The 21,901-nt window shown below is 39.4% G+C and overlaps 1 protein-coding gene across 1 annotated transcript; it reads left to right on the top strand.

Moving 5' to 3' along the window:
• The first annotated feature begins 966 nt into the window (after positions 1–966).
• On the top strand, positions 967–18,022 carry rps6kb1b (ribosomal protein S6 kinase b, polypeptide 1b). The gene is made up of 15 exons (XM_056243137.1): positions 967–1,158; positions 1,858–1,904; positions 2,074–2,194; positions 4,155–4,223; positions 4,303–4,450; positions 4,775–4,832; positions 4,987–5,087; positions 5,184–5,274; positions 5,424–5,514; positions 10,714–10,821; positions 10,905–10,967; positions 16,264–16,341; positions 16,434–16,541; positions 16,963–17,075; positions 17,155–18,022. Exons 1-15 carry the CDS (start codon positions 1,090–1,092, stop codon positions 17,399–17,401), a joined length of 1,512 nt encoding a protein of 503 aa, XP_056099112.1. The 5' UTR covers positions 967–1,089; the 3' UTR covers positions 17,402–18,022.
• Positions 18,023–21,901: the final 3,879 nt, after the last annotated feature.

Raw genomic sequence — 21,901 nt, 5'->3', positions numbered from 1 at the left:
AAAGCTTTCTTGGTTTGAAATGTACATACAAATATATACAGTGCCAGTCAAAAGTTTGGGAAACATTACTATTTTTTATGTTTTTGAAAGAAGTCTCCTTTGCTCATCAAGCCTGCATTTACTTGTAATATTACTTGTATAAAAGTAATATTGTGAAATATTATTACAATTTAAAATAATGGATTTCTATTTGAATATACTTTAAAATATAATTTATTTCTGTGATGCAACGCTAAATTTTCAGCATCATAAGTTACTTCAGTCTTCAGTGTGACTTGATCCTTCAGGAATCAGTGTTGGCAACAGTTATGCTGCTTAATATTTTTTTTTTATTTTTTCTGGATTCTTTGATGAATACAATTTTTTAAAAAGAACAGTATTTATTTAAAGCAGACTTTTTTTGCAACAATATACACTATCGTTTAGAAGTTTGGGATCAGAAGTTTATTTCTGTCTTCTTCTTTTTGTTAAAGAAATGAATTATTCAGCAAGGATGTGTTAAATTGATAAAATGTGATAGCAAAGATTTATATTGTTAGAAAAGATTTCTATTTTGAATAAATGCTGTTCTTTTGAACTTTTTATTCATCAACGAATCCTGAAAAAAAGCATGATTTCTGAAGGATCATGTGACACCGAAGACTGGAGTAATGATGCTGAAAATTCAGCTTTGTACGATAGAAATAAACTATATTTTAAAGTATATTAAATTGTAATAATATTTCACAATATGACAGTTTTTTCTGTTTTTTGATAAATAAATGCAGGCTTGATGAGCATAAGAGACTTCAAAAACAATAAAAATAGTAGGCTAATGTTTCCAATCTTTTGACCAGTACTATATATATTGTGTTTTTACTTATTTATTTGACGTGTTTTTTGACAGCTGCCTACACATAAAAACAGTTTGCAGGCGAGCGAGAGTATTTTCCACAGTCAATGGTATTTTCCCGCATTCCTCCGCGCGGGGGTGTCGTCAGTCAGTTTGCGCGTCCATGCCGGTCATGGCGACTGTGCGTTCATGTCCATGAGGCGGGAAGCGCGAGCTCCTCACGCGGTGTGAAGTGATACCAGACAGCGAAATCAACGATGGCTGGCGTTTTCGACATCGATCTGGACCAGCCGGAGGAAAATGTCTCCGATGATGAGCTGGAGGAGGTAACGGCCGACCGGTTTTGAAGTAAACGGCACGCGGGAGTGTCTTCCACCCCGAGCAGAGTGTGCAGGCCTGAGGCCCGAGGAATACGCGTCAGGCTGCTTTATGTTATGCTAACAGGCTAACACGATTAACGTACAGTGTGTTTTGTGTACTGAATAACTTTGATATTCTGCATGTCAGCACATGTGTCAGAGATGTCAGAGTTTTACTACCCGAAATGTGTCTTATATGTACTAGTCGAAGATAGGAGCTGGAGATAATAGGGTTGTATTTAAACTTACTACTTGACAGTACAGTGTACAGTTAAGGCCATTTAAAGGGCTGGACGTACGACGTGTTGCCTTTCACATGGGATGTTGCAGTGCAGCACACCTTAGATATATTTATTTTTGCATGCATATCGCTTTAAATCGTTTACTGACTTTAATAAGTCTTGTAATATGTACTAGGATCAGTCAATTAGGAGTTGCAACGCCATAGATGGTGCATGTCACCTTTATGGGATCTCTGGGAATAGTATTGCGAAATCCGATCCCTTACGTTTTCATGTTCAGACTAGAAGTGCTGCCAACTGTTGCCTCGTAACGTTATCTCTCCGTGTAACGTTACTGATCATCTCTCCACCCAACATAACGCTGTTCACCATTGCAGTGAATTGAGCTTTTATTGATCATGCATTTAATGCTTCTCTTCTGCAGGCTCAGATCAATGACCTTATAATGGATCAGTGCAGTGGCTTTGAATTGTGAGTATATTTAGTGGTTGCAATTAAAACATTATTTTTTGCAATTAAAAAGTTGCAGATTGACAGATTCTAAAAAAGATTACACTTGAAAAAAAAAACATTCAACATCAATATTCTAATGCTGACGATTGGAATAATGCACATTGTCATTTTTGTTTTGTTCTTATAGTAACATGGACGACTGTGAGAAGATTGAGATATCGGAGGATAATGTGAACCAAGGCACTGAGAACATCCGTCCAGAGTGCTTCGAGCTTCTCCGTGTGTTGGGGAAAGGTGGTTATGGAAAGGTATTTTTAAAAAATGTATCAGGGGTTAATGAAACAGGGTTATTATATACCAATTTCTGTCGTTAATTACTCACCCTCATGTCATTCTAAACCCTTAAGACCTTTGTTCATCTTTGGAACACAAATTGAGATATTTTTTGATGAAATCTGATCTGAAAAAGTATTCTTGTGACGTCGCTTCATAAAATTAAGGTTGAACCACTGTAGTCACATGGACTATTTAACAATGTCTTTACTACCTTTCTGGGGCTTGAAAGTGGTAATAACGTTGCAGTCTACGAGGGGAGGGGAGGGGAGGGGAGGGGTATATAACAAACTTATATAAACTGTATATAAGTTTGTTGAAGCAAATAAAAAAAACCTGGAAATAAAAACTAAAACTGAAATAAAAATAAATTGAACCTCAATATTAATATTTAAAAAGAACGAAAACCTCATAAAAAGACCAAAGCACAGTACAAAAATAATTAAACAAAATAAAATGAAATTTAAAATAATAAAAAATATATACATAATACTAAAATAACATTTTTACTAGTGCTGGGCAACGATTAAAAAATTAATCGCGATTAATCGCATGATTTTCTTGCGATTAATGGCGATTAATCGCATTGTTACGCGCAAAATTGAATAATGAATTCTAAAGTAGTGTATTGTGCACTTTTGATTTAAATGTACTGCTACAAAAGTGCAATAACATGTGGTTTGCAAAAACTTTAAACAAATAAGGTGCTTTTATACCAGCAGTATTCCCTTTACACAGTATCAATAAAATATTTATTGTAAATCTCAATTTAAACATTAACGTAATCAAATCAAATATTTAAACAAAGCTATTTGCCACTGCATTACCTTTTATCTAGCTTGTTAAAACGAGTCCAGTTTTCTTTTCTTTTTTTCTTTTTTTTCTTCTGAACAGGTATTTTGTATCAGGGAGCAGCAGAAACAGTCTATGTAGTCAAAGGGTCATGATCTTTTTTTTTTTTTTTTTTTTTTTTTTTTGGTCATGGCATGCCATGGTTTCCCACGTAAGATTACATTAAACCGGAGCCTCTACGCTATAGACTATGCGTTGGTTTTCATTTATATCTGCGTCGTTGTCCGCGTTGATGCGCAATTACACATGCAGAGGGAGAGTGTGAAACCCGGGGAGCGGTTCTAGCAATCACAGCGCTTGCAGTACGCGTAGAATTGACGTTACATTTTTGGAGAGATGCACGTCAGGGTACGCGCGCTACACAGCTACGGCGTGAGTTCAACGCAGAAGTATAAATCAGCCAAGACAAGAGTGAGGTGAAGTGGTCGAGCACAGGTGTAGCGACAAGCGGGTGCGTTCGTGTGAAACTGTTGTAGTCATGCTCGCCTCACGCACGCGCCCGCGCGTTGCCGAAGTTGAAAAGCCTAACTTTTTGTACACGACGCGCAGCACAAATTATTGGAAGAGAGACTGATCCTCGGCTCGCTGTTTGTGAGTTTCCAGAATCTAAATAGTTATCAGGACATCAACAGGAGGGAATTCACATGGCAGAGCATCCCCGCTAAACTAAATGCAGGCCTATCAGGTAAAGTTATGTTTAATTTTAATTTAAGTTAAAAAGGCTACAGCTGCGTAGCGCACAGAAGCCGTTGCCATGGTTACTATCCATAGAGCGCCTGTCATTCACTCGCGGAGCGGTGTCTCCCTTTCTGTTCACCTGAGAGAACCTGCCAAAGCCTCTCCACTGCTTGTTTGGGTGGGTTATTTGCTGGCTGACCAACATCCCACCCCTCCTGTGATCATGGTTTGACTGTAAGCTTATGTGTATTCAGAGCCAGTGAGCAACGGACTTTCAAAATAATAAAAATAATAAAAACTGCGTTAACGCGCGATAAAAAAATTGTCGGCATTAATTAATAAATGCAATAACGCGTTAACTTGCCCAGCACTAATTTTTACTTTTTCTGTTGTTTTTTTTAATAGGTTTTCCAGGTTCGGAAAGTATCCGGTGCAGAATCAGGAAAAATCTTTGCAATGAAAGTCTTAAAAAAGGTTAAGCAAATTCCTTTAATTTGAATGCAATAGTTAACATTTGTCGCAATGTCTCAATGTCACCTTATTCCACTTGTAGGCTATGATTGTACGCAATGCCAAGGACACAGCGCATACTAAAGCAGAGCGGAACATCTTAGAGGAAGTCAAGCATCCTTTCATCGTTGATCTAATCTATGCCTTTCAGACGGGCGGCAAGCTTTACCTCATCCTTGAATACCTAAGTGGTTCGTGAATCAAGAACAACCTTTGTCTCTTGGAGATAGAAAACTTCTCATTCCTTCCACTCCCCTCCTGTTGCTGTGGAGTTGCTAAAGAATATATTCTGCCATTGGTGGCATTCCTTCTTTGAATGTTTTAGTTTTTTTTTTTTTTTTGCATAGAGTAATTTTGTTGTTTAAATTTGTTTGCTGAAATGTTAAAGTAAAACTTTACTTTACTCTAAAAGATCTTGTTTTGAAATCTAATGTGGTAAAGCTTTACTATCAGTCCATCTCCGTGTTTGCTCTTAAAACTGATGTTTGTGGTAAAAACATTTTTTTCTTTTGCAGGTGGGGAGCTTTTTATGCAGCTTGAGCGAGAAGGGATTTTCATGGAGGACACAGCCTGGTAAGAGAGGCTGATTGGTTTGTTCGATTTGTTATTTTTTAAACCGTTTTCTAGGACACCTGTACACAGACGCATGCATTCAGTAAGCCTTAAATTCAACATGATGAGATGAACAAAGATTATCATAATGATGATCAGGGCTTTTTACATGCAGCTTTTACTTGGCTGAAATCTCTATGGCTCTTGGACATCTGCATCAGAAAGGCATCATCTACAGAGATCTCAAACCGGAGAACATCATGCTCAATAACCAAGGTTTGGGCGCTTCATTTTATAATTAAGTAAGGAGTAAATTGACAATGGCAGTAAAATATTTTTAATTTTAATAATCGGTTTTCTGTTTTATCACAGGACATGTAAAACTGACTGATTTCGGGCTGTGTAAGGAGTCGATTCATGACGGCACAGTGACCCACACTTTCTGCGGCACAATTGAGTACATGTGAGAGACGTTTAAAGAATTCCTTAACATTCTTGTAATGTCTTAGTTGCTAATTTCCTGTTTTTCAAATGTCTCTTCATTGCCTGACATGCCTGTGTGACATGCATTTAGATGAATTCTACAGTAGCGTGAGAATTCCTTTATTTCAGGGCTCCAGAGATCCTCATGAGAAGCGGACACAATCGGGCTGTTGACTGGTGGAGTCTGGGGGCTTTGATGTATGACATGTTAACAGGAGCAGTGAGTATATGGCTCTTGTGAATGTGTCTTAGTGCACTTGTTTTTCATATTTACATTCTGGAATTTAAGTTCCATAATTAATTTCAACAATCAATTAGTGAGTACACTATGTATCTTTTGGCCTTCTAGTATTAAAAAACAAAACTGCATAAATTTTGCGGAAGAACATTGTTTTGGTTGTTCTGTGACTGTGCAAATGAATGTGGTTCTTTTACATGACTAAAAAAGAAAAGATTATCTTACTAATAAAATATTCACTACTAGGATTTTTGACATCGGGCCTCATTTCCAAGCTAGCCTTAGTGTTATTTATCAGTGGAGACAGTTTTCAAAAATTTTCATCCAGTCGTTCCAGTTGCATAGTTCGGCGGTGCTAGGCTAGCGCGAGTCAACGGTAACTGTTAGCCTGCCATTTAAAAACAGTTTTACCCACTCCACAGTACACCAAAAGCAAATAAATTAGAGCGCCAGACTATCGATGTAAATGTCTATTAAAGGCATACTATGCAGAAATTCTGTTTTTGTCAAACAGCGACCCCTAGAGTCGCTGTGGAGTACCTGTATGTAACGTTTCTGTCGTAAATAGCACTCACACAGAGATGTCTCTGCACTCACGGCCTGATCCCCTCCCCCTGTATAACGGTACCTGTTCAGTAGGATGGAAGCTGTAACCAGTGGAAATGAGGTGTGGCCCCTTTAAGAGCTGCGTGCGCTCCGCGCTCTGTTGAACTGTCGGCAGTCTGTATTGTATGTGCGCCTCGAACACCACATGTATGCGGGTTATTTCTGTTTGATGCTCATTCTTATCCTATTTTTGTTTATCAAGTAACGCTGTGGACAGTAGAATGTGTGACAGATAGTTACACGAGTTCGATTGGGGAATAAAGTGCAAGTTGTGAGATGCCAATTGCCTCCGTGATAAGCTTCATAACTTCATCTGTGAGCTATCCCTATTTTTCCTCCTGACACAACGCGTTACAAAGCGTCGGACATCAAACAGGCACAGATAGCCTCCGAAGATGTCTACTAGTCCATCAACAAGAACGCCAGGTTAGCATCGCGGTTGCATCCATTGCTGCTTGTTAGCTCTCGCCAGTGAGTGAAAGCCTGACTGAGTGAGACTTTTGTCCGGTTCTGCACGCGGCCAGTTTCTCGTTTTCTTTTCCTTGACTCTTTCGACCGCGTTTTCTTCGTCGACCCTGACATGATTCACTTATGAAATGCGGGCTAGTGTCTTCCATAGAGGCTGCTTTATAGATTGTTGATGTATGTGACGTCGTGCCGTAAAGCAAGTCGTGATTCTCGCGAGATTTGTCGGGGGCGCTCCTCTCAAACTTGCATTGCTGGTTTTTCCAGCGGCGTCCCCCCCCAAGCTTTACTACCAGGATGATTCGCCCTACTATGAGTTTGTTTACCACCAAAATGACTTTGAAGCTGTTATATTAAGGTACAATTATTACATAGTGTGCCTTTAAGAGAATAATGTTAAAAAACTACTCTTGCATCTCAATGATCGCAATACATTTACAGCAACTAGTTTCTCAGCAGCGGCGGAATTTTACTTTGCTCCGGTTAGTAGTACTGCGCCGAAAAGTAAACACAGAACCGAAGCGCACTACAGTCGGGACTACCTGCACTACCTCTCTCTCTCACTACCTCTCTCGGTTGCCTAGGTAACTACATATCACTCCGCCGCTGCTGTAGACTGTGCTAATAAATACAGGGAACAAAGTATAACTATTGCAATGTAATGAAAGGGTAGTTTGATTTCTAACATTATTCTCTCAACAGACATTTACATCGATAGTCTGGCGTTATAATTTATTTGCTTTTGGTGTACTGTGGAGTGGGTAAAACTGTTTTTAATGGCAGGCTAGCAGTTACTGTTGACTCGCACTAGCCTAGCACCGGCGAACTATGCAACTGGAACGACTGGATGAAATTTTTTTAAACCTGTCTCCTCTGATAAATAACACAAAGGCTAACTTGGAAATGAGGCTCGATGTCCAAAATTCTGAACCACCCCTTTAAGAGATATAACCAGTTTAGATGGAAAGAATCTCGAGCTGACTGAAGACTTTACTGTTGCTTTACCCATTAATAGACACCATCGCTAAAGCAACCATAATGAAATGAGCATTCACAATAGTTAATGCTTTACAATGAACTCTTGTTAGAATTTATCTTTTCAAGAAAATACCTTACTCACCTGTTGAGTAATAAAAATGCATTCCTCAGTTCTCGCCATTTCCGAAAAGCCAAGCCAATGTTGATTCTCGTTTTATTACAAGTTTTGTCGCAATCTCTTTTTGCCAGCAGACTCCCCTCTGTTCTAGGTTTGTTTAAAACGTGTGATTCCCCGGAAGTTCGAGATTTAGCTGCTCTATGTCGACCTTTCTCGCTCTGTGCCAAGTAACAGCATACACATGTCAAAGTAGCCGGAGCAACTTTTCTCTAATTACGGATATGACGAGACACGAACAGACAAGTGACGAAAGTACACAATTTCCCATGAAAACCCTACAAAAAAGTCCCGTCTGGTCTAAAATATAAACGCTTATAATAGGTTTACCATAGTGAATCGGGGTAAGAAAAAAAACAACTTTGTTTGATAGATTGATGTATCGACCCATTATTTCAAATTTGAAGAGAAAACAAGTTAGAAACTATACCTTTTAAGTGTGATTAGTTGACTAGTTATATAGGCAACGCACCAGTGAATCCGCTAGGGGGGCACAAGTGTTGTTAGGGGATCAGTGAATTATTATTTTTATTATTACCGTATTTTCTGCACTATACGGCGCACCGGATTATAAGGCGCACCTTCATTGAATGACCTTTTTTAGAACATTTTTCATATATAGGGCGCACCGGATTATAAGGCGCATAAGATACTGCAGTCAAACGTTTGACTGGGTTTGCGTTATGCATCCACTAGATGTGCTAAAGGGAATGTCAACAAAACAGTCAGATAAAGTCAAACTTTAAGCGTTCTGACAACTCCGTTCACTCCCATGGTATAGTTGTTCAAACGTTAAAGGAGAACTCCGGTCAATTTTAACATTGAGCTCATTTTTTTGTAAATTTGGATTGCTGTCAGTACAGATAACAACGACAAAAACCGGTGTTGCCTACAGTGTTATCCTCTTTTTAAAATTTGCACCCTGTTGACTTAAACGGGGCAAGTTTTAAACCTGCTTTTAGCCTCTTAACAACCCTGGTCCTTCGGCCCAAATGGACCCGAAGCATTTAAATATATATTTTTTTAAATCATTGCTTTATCGGAATGGTCCGAAATTTGGTGACTTTGTTGGTACTTGGCATATGAACACCCCAAAAAATTGGGGACAGGATTTGAATAGTCTAAGTGGTTGTAAAAAAAATAGTCACACTCAGGACCTTCGGGTCCAAATGGACCCACATAGGAAATGAATGGGAAATTGGCAAAAATGTGAAAATACAGAGTTATTTTGTGCGTACAAACTACAAATCAGCCACGATCCAGAAAAAAAGCACACAACAGTGAAGGGGTGAATCTATAAAACATCAAAAGTGCAAAACAGACACATCCACACACACACACACACACACACACACACACACACAAACACACTTTTATACACATACACACTAATAAATTCAGATTACAAATGGGTTTTGAATTTTTTAAATGCTCAGTTTGTCCACCAGATGGCATCCATCTCATTTCAAAAATTGCTTTCATGAGGCCTAGGCTTGACTCTAAAATGAAATACAGCTTTAAAAAAAATAAAATAAAAATAAAAATATTTTTTTTAAAATTTCTATTATATTCAATGGGGAAAAAATGGGTCATAATTATTGAATTAATATTAATTATAAATCATTTTTCTTTTTGAAATTATCTCAAAACACCAAAAAAGAAAAGAAAAAATATTATAAAAAACAAGTAAAAAAAAAAAAGATGATTTTTTTTTAATAAATATTAATCCCACCCTTCCGGCCCATTTGGACCCGAAGGTCCTGAGTGTGACTCTGAAATGAAGGACCCCAGAGGGTTAATGTGTCATTACAAGTGCACAGCCATGTGAGTGAACAGTGAACACGGTGAATCTGACTGCAGTAAATGTGAAAGATATGAATAAAAATGTTTATTCAGCCAGCTCACATACCCGTATTTTCTTCCTGTTTTCGGTAGAAGTCCACAGAAGGCGATTGTCGAGTGCGCGCGCGCGATCATTGGTAACTAAGCAACAGTGGAGACTCAGACTGTCAGCTGTCAGCCGATGACCGTGCTGTGTGGTGTTCTGAGAATATCAGCTCAAATGGATAGTTCATCCGAATCAGATGTTGAACACAACACACGAAGGAGGTTTGATCGCACGCGCGAACTCGACAATCAACTACTGTGGACTTCGACCGAAAACAGGAAGTAAATACGGGTATGTGAGCTGGCTGAATAAAGAGATTATTCCTGCCTTCGTGAAAGCTCGGATCACAGTTGAGACTGATATATCAGCCCAGGCATCCACGATCCTTTGGCAGATAGTGGCGTAAGTCGCCCGGCGCTGTCTGCCCGTCTTGGTGAACGTGTGTTCACCATCCATATATAAGGCGCTCCGGATTATAAGGCGCACTGTCGTTTTTTGAGAAAATTAAAGGCTTTTAAGTGCGCCTTATAGTGCGGAAAATACGGTATATATTTGTTTTACAAAATATATTTTTAGGCTGTCAAAGTTAATGTGCTTTTAAGATATTAATTAAATATGTCAACAATTAATTCACAAAATGTAATTATATTTAATTCTGGTTTCTAAAGACTGCTCTACTGATTTATTTTATTTTAACTTTTCAATTTGTTCTTTTACTAAATATTTAGATAATTTTTTGTTATTAAAATCTTTAAAGAAACAAGTATTAATTTCACATACACTGACAAATAAATTCGAAGGAAATATTTTCAATCTAGCATTTTAACAGTTTTAGTAAAATGACAATGTAAAAGCCAGTTACAAAAAATCTGTTCAGTTCAGATCAAAAATATGATTTTGTTTAAAATGTTTATATTTATCAGTGGGGTTCCTTACATAGTGATCATTGTATTTGGGGCCTTTAGCATTCAAAAGTTTGAAAACCCTAGATCTAGTCTAAGTTTTTGATCATCCCTACTCTAAATGGATGTGGATTTCCTTTTGATGTGGATGTTTTTTGCCTTTCTAGCCCCCCTTCACAGGAGAGAACCGGAAGAAAACCATTGACAAAATTCTTAAATGCAAACTGAACCTCCCACCCTACCTCACACAAGAAGCCAGAGATCTTCTCAAAAGGGTAGGCTAAAATTTATCTTATTTGAATTTAAGTTAACAATTTTTTTTTTCATTTTTGTAATAATTTGTTTAATTTGTGTTCAGCTACTGAAAAGAAGTGCCTCATCTCGGCTTGGGGCTGGACCTGGAGATGCAACAGAAGTACAGGTCTGTTTACAGCTCTTATATCTAGCAATATCAATATTAAATTCAACATGAAATCTTTGCCCTTTAAAGCCTGACATATGAAATAATGTACACCATGTTTGACACCAACTGGGAAAAAAATCTAAACACTATATATATATATATATATATATATATATATATTAGGGCTGTCAGTTAAACGCGTTATTAACGGCGTTAACGCAAACCCATTTTAACGGCGTTAATTTTTTTTATCGCGCGATTAACGGTCTTTTTGGCCTAGCAAACTTTGTAGTTTTTTTTTCACATGCTTTTGCAACAGGACGGCATGCGGGCCGCTGCGCTATGAAACCCATTCATTTCAATGGCTTGCGGCGCGCGAGGACGTTTTGAAAGCGCAAGCGGATCTAGCTAGACCGGAAACAAAACAACAGGCACGCCGCACACTTGTTTGGGCTTGCGAGCCGGATGCGCGAGCGCGAATCTCTCTGCTCGCGCGCGGAATATAATGTGCCGAGCACGAATCTCTCTGCTCGAGTCGCGCGCGCTCTCAGATACACGCTGCTCTTGTAAGAATTTTCTCTGGGCTCACTCACTCAGAGAATATGCCTGCACTTAAAACGTGTTCAGTGCAATCGCGAATCTCTCCTCTTCCCCAGCTAACAATTTTAGGTTATAAGAATGTTTTCATAACGTTCCCATTAAGTTATAAAAACGTTATTTCTGAATGTTATAGGAACGTTCAAAACGTCCAGTTTTGAGTGGATGACGAGCGTGAGACGCCGAAATGGATGCCAATAAGATTCTGAATGGAAAGTTTACTTTTAAAAAGTTGCCAAATGGTTCCATTGACAAGACCAAAGTGATCTGTGTGTTTTGTCGTTGTGAACTGAGCTATCATCATCGCAGCACGTCCAGTCTGAATACCACTTGATGATGGCCAGCACACACACACACGCACGCACGCACGCACGCACGCACGCACACACACACACAGCTGATGCGAATTCTCCGCCCCCTCGTCAATATCAGGACCTCGTCAGTATTTATTTCACCCTTTTATTGATGGACAGTGTTATATTGTGTGAGAGATTATTTGCTCCAAGTGATAATGTTTTAGTGTGAAATTGAACAGTATATGCCAATATTGTTTTCAATAAAAAACATTTGCACAAAGCAAGCCGATCCACTTTTCCATGTTGATGAGCATTAAAATGAGAAAAAAATAATGGGACAAAAAGAAATCAAGAGACATTTAGAATAGATTAAAATGTGCGATTAAATGCGATTAATCGCGAGTTAACTATGACATTAATGCGATTAATCGCGATTAAATATTTTAATCGTTTGACAGCACTAATATATATATATATATATATATATATATATATACACATATACACTCACCTAAAGGATTATTAGGAACACCTGTTCAATTTCTCATTAATGCAAGTATCTAATCAACCAATCACATTGCAGTTGCTTCAATGCATTTAGGGGTGTGGTCCTGGTCAAGACAATCTCCTGAACTCCAAACTGAATGTCAGAATGGGAAAGAAAGGTGATTTAAGCAATTTTGAGCGTGGCATGGTTGTTGGTGCCAGACGGGCCGGTCTGAGTATTTCACAATCTGCTCAGTTACTGGGATTTTCACGCACAACCATTTCTAGAGTTTACAAAGAATGGTGTGAAAAGGGAAAAACATCCAGTATGCGGCAGTCCTGTGGGCGAAAATGCCTTGTTGATGCTAGAGGTCAGAGGAGAATGGGCCGACTGATTCAAGCTGATAGAAGAGCAACTTTGACTGAAATAACCACTCGTTACAACCGAGGTATGCAGCAAAGGATTTGTGAAGCCACAACACGCACAACCTTGAGGCGGATGGGCTACAACAGCAGAAGACCCCACCGGGTACCACTCATCTCTACTACAAATAGGAAAAAGAGGCTACAATTTGCAAGAGCTCACCAAAATTGGACAGTTGAAGACTGGAAAAATGTTGCCTGGTCTGATGAGTCTCGATTTCTGTTGAGACATTCAGATGGTAGAGTCAGAATTTGGCGTAAACAGACTGAGAACATGGATCCATCATGGCTTGTTACCACTGTGCAGGCTGGTGGTGGTGGTGTAATGGTGTGGGGGGATGTTTTCTTGGCACACTTTAGGCCCCTTAGTGCCAATTGGGCATTGTTTAAATGCCACGGCCTACCTGAGCATTGTTTCTATCCATGTCCATCCCTTTATGGCCACCATGTACCCATCCTCTGATGGCTACTTCCAGCAGGATAATGCACCATGTCACAAAGCTCGAATCATTTCAAATTGGTTTCTTGAACATGACAATGAGTTCACGGAACTAAAATGGCCCCCACAGTCACCAGATCTCAACCCAATAGAGCATCTTTGGGATGTGGTGGAACGGAAGCTTCGTGCCCTGGATGTGCATCCCACAAATCTCCATCAACTGCAAGATGCTATCCTATCAATATGGGCCAACATTTCTAAAGAATGCTTTCAGCACCTTGTTGAATCAATGCCACATAGAATTAAGGCCGTTCTGAAGGCGAAAGGGGGTCAAACATAGTGTTAGTATGGTGTTCCTAATAATCCTTTAGATGAGTGTATATATATAGTGTATTCTGCTCAAAAAAATAAAGGGAACACTTAAACAACACAATGTAACTCCAAGTCAATCACACTTCTTTGAAATCAAACTGTCCACTTAGGAAGCAACACTGATTGACAATCAATTTCACATGCTGTTGCGCAAATGGAATAGACAACAGGTCGAAATTATAGGCAATTAGCAAGACACCCCCAATAAAGGAGTGGTTCTGCAGGTTGTGACCCCAGACCACTTCTCAATTCCTATGCTTTCTGGCTGATGTTTTGGTCACTTTTGTATGCTGGCGGTGCTTTCACTCTAGTAGTAGCATGAGACGGAGTCTACAACCCACACAAGTGGCTCAGGTAGTGCAGCTCATCCAGGATGCCACATCAATGCGAGCTGTGGCAAGAAGGTTTGCTGTGTCTGTCAGCATAGAGTCTAGAGCATGGAGGCGCTACCAGGAGACAGGCCAGTACATCAGAAGATATGTAGGAGGCCGTAGGAGGGCTACAACCCAGCAGCAGGACCGCTACCTCCACCTTTGTGCAAGGAGGAGCAGGAGGAGCACTGCCAGAGCCCTGCAAAATGACCTCCAGCAGGCCACAAATGTGCATGTGTCTGCTCAAACGGTCAGAAACAGACTCCATGAGGGTGGTATGAAGGCCCGACGTCCACAGGTGGGGGTTGTGCTTACAGCCCAACACTGTGCAGGACGTTTGGCATTTGCCAGAGAACACCAAGATTGGCAAATTAGCCACTGGCGCCCTGTGCTCTTCACAGATGAAAGCAGGTTCACTCCAAGCACGTGACAGACGTGTCAGAGTCTTGAGACGCCGTGGAGAACGTTCTGCTGCCTGCTTTCATCAGTGAAGAGCACTGCTGCTTTTCAGCAATTGTGGCTTTGCCTATTCATCATGTTCATGTTTTAGTCTGCTTGACAGGACCATACAAATTTGTGTATCTTGTATTAGAGCAGTTAAAAGTTGGTGCTTTGAGTACAATTCTCTCATACTGATCACTGGATGTTCAACATGGCACCTCATGGTAAAGAACTCTAAGGATTTGAGAATTAGAATTGTTGCTCTCCACAAAGTTGTCCTAGGCTATAAGAAGATTGGTAACACCCTGAAACTGAGTTACAGTACAGGCCAGGCTCATACAGAGGTTTTCCAAAACGGGTTCCACTCGGAACAGGCCTCGCAAGGGTCAATCAAAAAAGTTGAGTCCTCGTGCTGTGCGTCAGGTGCAGAAGCTGGCTTCAAAAAACAGACGCATGAGTGCTGCCAGCATTGCTTTAGAGGTTGCAGAAGGTGAAGGTCAGCGTGTCAGTGCTCAGACCATACGCCGCACACTGCAACAAGTCGGTTTGCATGCCCATCGTCCCAGAAGGAAGCCTCTTCTGAAGCTGGCTCACAAGAAAACCCGCAAACAGTTTTCTAAAGCCAACCTGTCCAAGAGCATGAATTACTGTAACCATGTCCTGTGGTCTGATGAGACTAAGATAAACTTGTGTGGCTCAGATGGTGTCCAGCATGTGTGGCGATGCCCTGGTGAGGAAATTGTGTCTTGCCTACAGTCGAGCATGGTGGTGGTAGCATCATGGTCTGGGGCTGCATGAGTGCTGCTGGTACTTGGGAGCTGCGCTTCATTGAGGGAAACATGGATTCCAAACATGTATTGTGACATTCTGAAGTAGAACATGATGCCCTCCCTTCAGAAACTGGGCCGAACGACATGATAACGACCTCAAACACACCGCCAAGATGACAACTGCCTTGCTGAGGAAGCTGAAGGTGATGGAGTGGCCAAGTATGTCTCCAGACCTGAACCCTATTGAGCACCTGTGGGTCATCCTCAAGTAGAAGGTGGAGAAGCGCCATGTGTCTAACATCCAGCAGCTCCTTGATGTTATTATGGAGGAGTGGAAGAGGATCCCAGCAACAACCTGTGTCCTCTGGTGAAGGCAGTGCTAGATAAAAATGTTGCTCACACAAAATATTGACACTTTAGACACAGTTTTGACATGGTCACTTAGGGTGTACTCACTTTTGTTGCCAGCTATTTTGACAATAATGGCTGTATGTTGAGTTATTTTCAGAGGACAGTAAATATATACTGCCATACAAGCAGCACACTGACTACTCTCAAATATATGCAAGTTTCATTTCTTTTGAAATTGTCCCTTGAGAAGATAAACTAAAATGGTTGCTGAAATGTGAGGGGTGTACTCACTTTTGTGAGATACTGTGTATATATATATATATATATATATATGTGTATATAGTATATAAATTATACATGCGCTCATTTAGTATGATATAGGAGAATATGGGGTTCACACTTGAGGAGAAAACGCTTCAACTTTATTCAGAGGCTCAAACTGTGCAAACAGCCATCTGGTGCAGTTGCATTAATTTTCATGACAGTGTTTTAATTAAAATATTTGTATTATTGCCATGACGGACACGCCCCACCTCCTTAATACCAGAGTACTCATTTTTGAGACCTATCAGTACTCGAAATGAAAAATGACAAAAATGCCCAATCCCTATTTTTTTATTTAGAACAGTTTTGATCATGTTGATAATTTAGAGGCCTCAGAAATTTGCATATCAAATATGATTCAGTAGGATTTTTTGGGGGGTTCAAAATATTGAGTTTTTGGTGCTTTTTACTGTGATTTTTATTTTGCTTCAATTTGTCTCCTAGACTCATCCCTTCTTCCGATATGTTAATTGGGACGACCTTCTCGCGCGTAAAGTAGAACCACCATTCAAGCCTTTCTTGGTAACTATTGCCACTTTTTGTGGTGCGTTCTACCATCTTAAGGGTTAATTGGGTATATATGAATTACATAATCTGTTGACTCATTTCGACAGCAATCTGCTGAGGATGTGAGCCAGTTTGATTCAAAGTTCACCAGCCAGACTCCCGTTGACAGTCCTGATGATTCCACACTGAGTGAAAGTGCAAATCAGGTCTTTTTGGTAAGGCAGATAATCATGATTTTATTGTCCTGTATGGAAGCTTGTTTCTGCCACGGAATGATAAAGGGTAATTGCGACTTTATCACAATTCTGACTTTTTTTCCCCACAATTGCATTTATATTCTTTATAAGTTATAAACTGTATTTGGGAGTTCGCAATGTTTCTGCCACGCAATAAAATGGTTGTGACTTTTTATCTTGCAATTGGTAAGTTTGCATTTGTAAATCTCTGATTTAAGGAAATTCTGAGTTTATAGCTGTCAATTCAGAGTTTTTTTTCTTCTCAGAATTGCGAAAATTGTGAGATGGAAAAAGTCGCAATTACCTTTTGCTTTTATTCAGTGGTGGAAGCTTCCTTAGTCTTCCTTGTCTGTTTTTGAAAAGATTCTGTGCTTTTCTTACCTGCTTTTAAATCTTACAGGGTTTTACCTATGTAGCTCCATCTGTGTTGGAAAATTTAAAGGAAAAGTTCTCTTTTGAGCCAAAAATTCGTTCACCTCGCCGTTTTTTGGGAAGCCCTCGAACGCCTCTCAGGTAATCAGACTTTTTTGGCTTACAAATGTAACACATTTTTAAAAAATAAAATAAAATTTTTAACCTCGCTGTCTTTCAGCCCTATTAAGTTCTCAGGAGATTGTTGGCCACGAGGTCCCACCTTGCCCGAACCCTCCTCCCTCCAGTCCCCAACAGAGCTCGCTATGGAGGTGTCCACTATGGATCAGATGGATGTCCAGGCTAGTGCCGAGGCCACCGCCCCTCTTCCCATCAGGCAACCCGCTGGTTCCAACGCGGGCCAGTTTAAGCAGCAGGCCTACCCAGTCATCTCCAAAAGGCCAGAGCATCTACGTATGAACCTATGACCATTAGTCCAACTTAGAGTTTTCCTTTGCCTTCTCTATTTCTTTTATATGGACACTTGGGGAGAAGAAAGGTCCCCACCATCACTTCCATCTGCTATGTACTGTCCTTCACATCTGATGAGCATGTCTTTCACTGAGTTTGAGAAACTGCTACAGTTCCTCGCATCCCAAAAACAAAGAACTCATTCTTAGATGACACCTGGCATTACATATCAAATGGATTATCAGGATTGGGCCTTCTTTTGGATTAATGACTTTTTTTTCTTTCTTTTTTTTTTTTTTTACATGATTTTACCATAAAAGGAACACACACACAAAAAAAGACACTATTTGCAAATGTGCAGATAAGTAGATGGTCCCGTCAAGATGATCAAGTGATGTTGAGGAATTGCTTCCAATGGGATGCTTTAAGTTTTTACAGTATTTCCAAGGAAAGTTGAATTGCTTTCCAGCTGTTAATGAATTGTACAAATCATTGTGGATTGCAAAATGAGATGCATTTGTGGGAGTTTCAAAAGGTTCGCAACCTGACTGAAGTCTTATACATTTTTAAATGAGTGTATCCCACAGTGCTTTATAGATGGATTAATACACGAGCCTCAATAAAAACAAATACATTGACTTTTGTAACTTTATTACATGCTGAGTTGTCAAATTAGTTGAATTGGAGAGTTTGTAAGATCTCTGCAGCCGCCAACAGTGGTAATGAATGATGTGCATTACAAGATCGTGCATTCATACACCTTCAGAATGTTGGGCGATAAGGTTTTTTTTCTTATGCTCAGCAAGGCTGCATTTATTTATACAGTAAAAACTGTAATATTGTGTATAATAATATAGAAGGCATAATTCTCATTGCGAATGCAGCATGAGACCAAGACAATCTTCTGTTCGTGCATGAACAGTTGTATTTCATTCATTAATCTGACTTTGCATCCGTGCATTTAATTGCCATTTGCTCATGTGATAGTAAAATATATCTTAGTAGTATTTTAAATGATATAATTGATTCTATAAACAACTATAAGAGATCATTTTCGGCTTTCTCCGGCTCCCTGCACCGGGCGTAAAGCGAAACCGGAAGTCTCTAACCGCACACTCGCTGATCAAAAATCCAAAATGGCGGCCAAGTGCAACTAGCCTATTGGAGCCTTCTTATACTGTCTATGATTGGAGCCACACACACGCACACGCGAGCTGTTGAATCTGCGCCGGGAGCGATATTTTTTTTCACAGGATGGTAGGGGAAGACTCATGAATATTCATTAGGGAACTCATCCCTGATTGGTCTTAACCCCAGTGACTGGAAGGTTTAGGGGCGGGGTTAGGGGTAGGTCATCAGACCCCCAGCGACGGGTAGGTTTAGGGGCGGGGTTAGGGGGTAGGTCATCAGACCAATCAGGGATGAGTTCCCTAATGAATATTCATGAGTCTTCCCCTACCATCCTGTGAAAAAAAATATCGCGTGCCGGGAATAGCAGCTCATTTGCATTTAGAGGGTCACACGCGAAACAATTGCTGCGTCCCAATTCGCCTACTTATACTACGCCCTAAAAGTATGTACTCTTTTTGTGAAGAAAAAGTACATACTTTTGAGTGTGTAGCAAAAGAGTAGGCAAGCTTTGGGACATACTACTTCATCATCTTTAACGGACAGATCTGTCGCGTGCATCCTGTCACCGTAAACTGCCCTGTCAATCATCTCGTCACAGTTAAAATCCTCCATTCAATCTAATATAACTTCTTACCATTTCGGAGAGAATTGTTGTCGCACGTTCATCTGCCTTTCATGGGTCTTTCATGCGGAGACTCTCCTCATGTGTTTGGAATTTGAATATAATAATGCATTTAAAAGTTAATGGCTAAATGTATCTTTGCAAAAGTTCACAATGCTGCTGCAGATGCAATATAATGTGGACAACATTGAATAAATACATTTTCGTCAGGTTAGATACTGATAATTAATCACTCAAACCCCTTTATCTAAACCTCTCTGCGCGTCCTCCATGTCTGTAGTTTTTGAACACTTTTCATTCGTGTTTGTAGTTCTAACCGAATCCTCGTCCAACGCGCGATGGGTTGTGGGCAATATCAGCCGTTAGAGTGCGCATCGATCTGCACTTCAGATTCTGACCGGATATAGTAGACCATCCGGGTCTCTTTGGGACACTCGTTTAAACATACTACGATTTGGGACATACTAATTCTATTTTCGAATACTATTTAGGACGGATAGTATGCGAATTGGGACGCAGCAAATGTGTTTTTACTGACTCTCATGCTGTAAAAAAAATATCTGTGGGGTATTTTGAGCTAAAACTTCACATACACAAAGCGGCATTATACCAGCCCCTTTTTTTTGGGGAACTTTATTTTTATACATTTGAACAAATTACAAAAACGTTCAACTAAACAAATTACAACTAAACATTCCTTGTGGTCCAAATAAAAGAGATACAGAAATAGAAAAAGTGAAAAATGAACTAACAATGCAAATGCTTTAACTTAGATTAATAAATTATTTTAATACATGTTTATATAATATAGCAGTTAAATGCATTATGAACAAACATGAACAATAATATTTTTTTTTATAAATAAACATTAACCTAGATTCATGTAAAATTTTAAATGTTTAGTTCATGATGCCTAATGAGTTTATTGTACAGTGTTACAGAAGTTTATATAAGGTTTTGTACATCAGTGGTTCTTAACCTTTTTTACTTCAAGGCTCCCATTATCCGGCTGCTCCCGACGAGCTGGATGGCGCCTTGCATGGCTGCCGTCGCCCGTCGGTGTATGAATGAGTGTGTGAATGGGTGAATGTGAGGCAAATGTAAAGCGCTTTGGTGGCCATTGGGTCTGTGAAGGCGCTGTATAAATGCAGTCCATTTACCATCCATAACAATTTTCATCCTCATGACTTTTCCAGTTTTTCATGATTAATTTGATAAGCATTTTTAAAAAATACTTTACAGATTATTTGTACCATAATAAAATATTTTAGAGCTTGGCAAAACTAATTTTATTTTAACGTTTAATATAAAATTCCCTGGGAGATTATTAATTTACGTGACTTTTCCATGTCTACAAATCTCACTTTTAAAATAAGGCTTTCTCGTATATCCAGGTATATCCAAGACCTTAGTAATCTTGTTTCTTGAAAGAAAATACTTAAAGGGGTGAATTAAAATATGAAATCTCTTTATTTTTAGTTGTTTTGGGTTGTTTTAATGCCTGTTTTGTCTTATTTGAAATAGTTTTGTCATCTTGATTCTTCACTTAAAGGGGATTTTCTCAGCGATGGCATAGACGAACCATTTTTGTTTCCCAAAAAAAACCTTTCAGTGAACAGTTCTTAAAGGGATAGTTCACTTTGAAATACATTTTTGGTATTTTTTAGCTTACCTCAAGGGCATCCAAGATAGGTGTCTTTGTTTCCGCAGTAGTTTCAATTTTGATATTTTTAGGTCAAACCGTTCTTGTCTGTCAGTCATATAATGCAGGTCTATGGTCACCACCTCAAAGAGCATGCACAGAGAAGTCCGAATTAAACATGATTTAATGACTCGTAAATGTAAGTACACATTGATGGCCTAAGACACGAAACGAGCGGTTTGTGTGAGAAAACAAACAGTGTTTATATCATTTTTACCTCTTGTAACGCACAGACCGAAGCGCCCGCGCCCTCAGATCACTTGGACGTGGCTGTGGTTACAAGAGGTAAAAACGATATAAATACTGTTCGTTTTCTCACACAAACTGCTCGTTTCGTGTCTTAGGCCATCAATGTGTACTTACATTTACGAGTCATTAAATCGTGTTTAATTCGGACTTCTCTGTGCATGCTCTTTGAGGTGGTGACCATAGACCTGCATTATATGACTGACAGACAAGAACGGTTTGACCTAAAAATATCAAAATTGAAACTTCTGCGGAAACAAAGACACCTACATCTTGGATGCCCTTGAGGTAAGCTAAAACATACTAAAAATGAATTTCAAAGTGAACTATCCCTTTAAAAGAACCATTTGTTCTTACTGTGTTTTAATGTGCAGATAATTTTTCAAATCCTAAAAACATTTTTTCTCTATAAAGAACCTTTTATGGAACCTTTTATACAACCTGGTTCTACCTTTACGAATACAAAAGAGCAATGACTGATCATAATGACATTTAGTTGGTGTAAATCATAAACACTCATCCAGATGGAGCTATATGCTTAAATAAAATTCCCTCAGGATTCAGCTCTTGCGCAATATATCTATGAATTGTCCATAAGGGAGAACTTGGAATACTTCTTTTATAGTGCAATATAATGCTTGGAAAAACTCTTTTGTTTCAACAGAGGACACACTTCAAAATATTTTACCTGGTGGAAACATTAGTCTCGAATTGCCATCTCTGTGTGTTTGGAGGGGTGTATTGAGGAATGGGTACATGTACATCACTTCTGTGCTCTTTTTAGTCTGAGCCAATCAGAATAATCTGCATTATAGG

Source organism: Rhinichthys klamathensis, unplaced genomic scaffold (genome assembly GCF_029890125.1).
Source record: "Rhinichthys klamathensis goyatoka isolate OS25496 unplaced genomic scaffold, OSU_Roscu_1.1 h1tg000781l_1, whole genome shotgun sequence".
NCBI lineage: Eukaryota > Metazoa > Chordata > Actinopteri > Cypriniformes > Leuciscidae > Rhinichthys > Rhinichthys klamathensis.
This window is presented reverse-complemented; position numbering and strand designations above follow the sequence as displayed.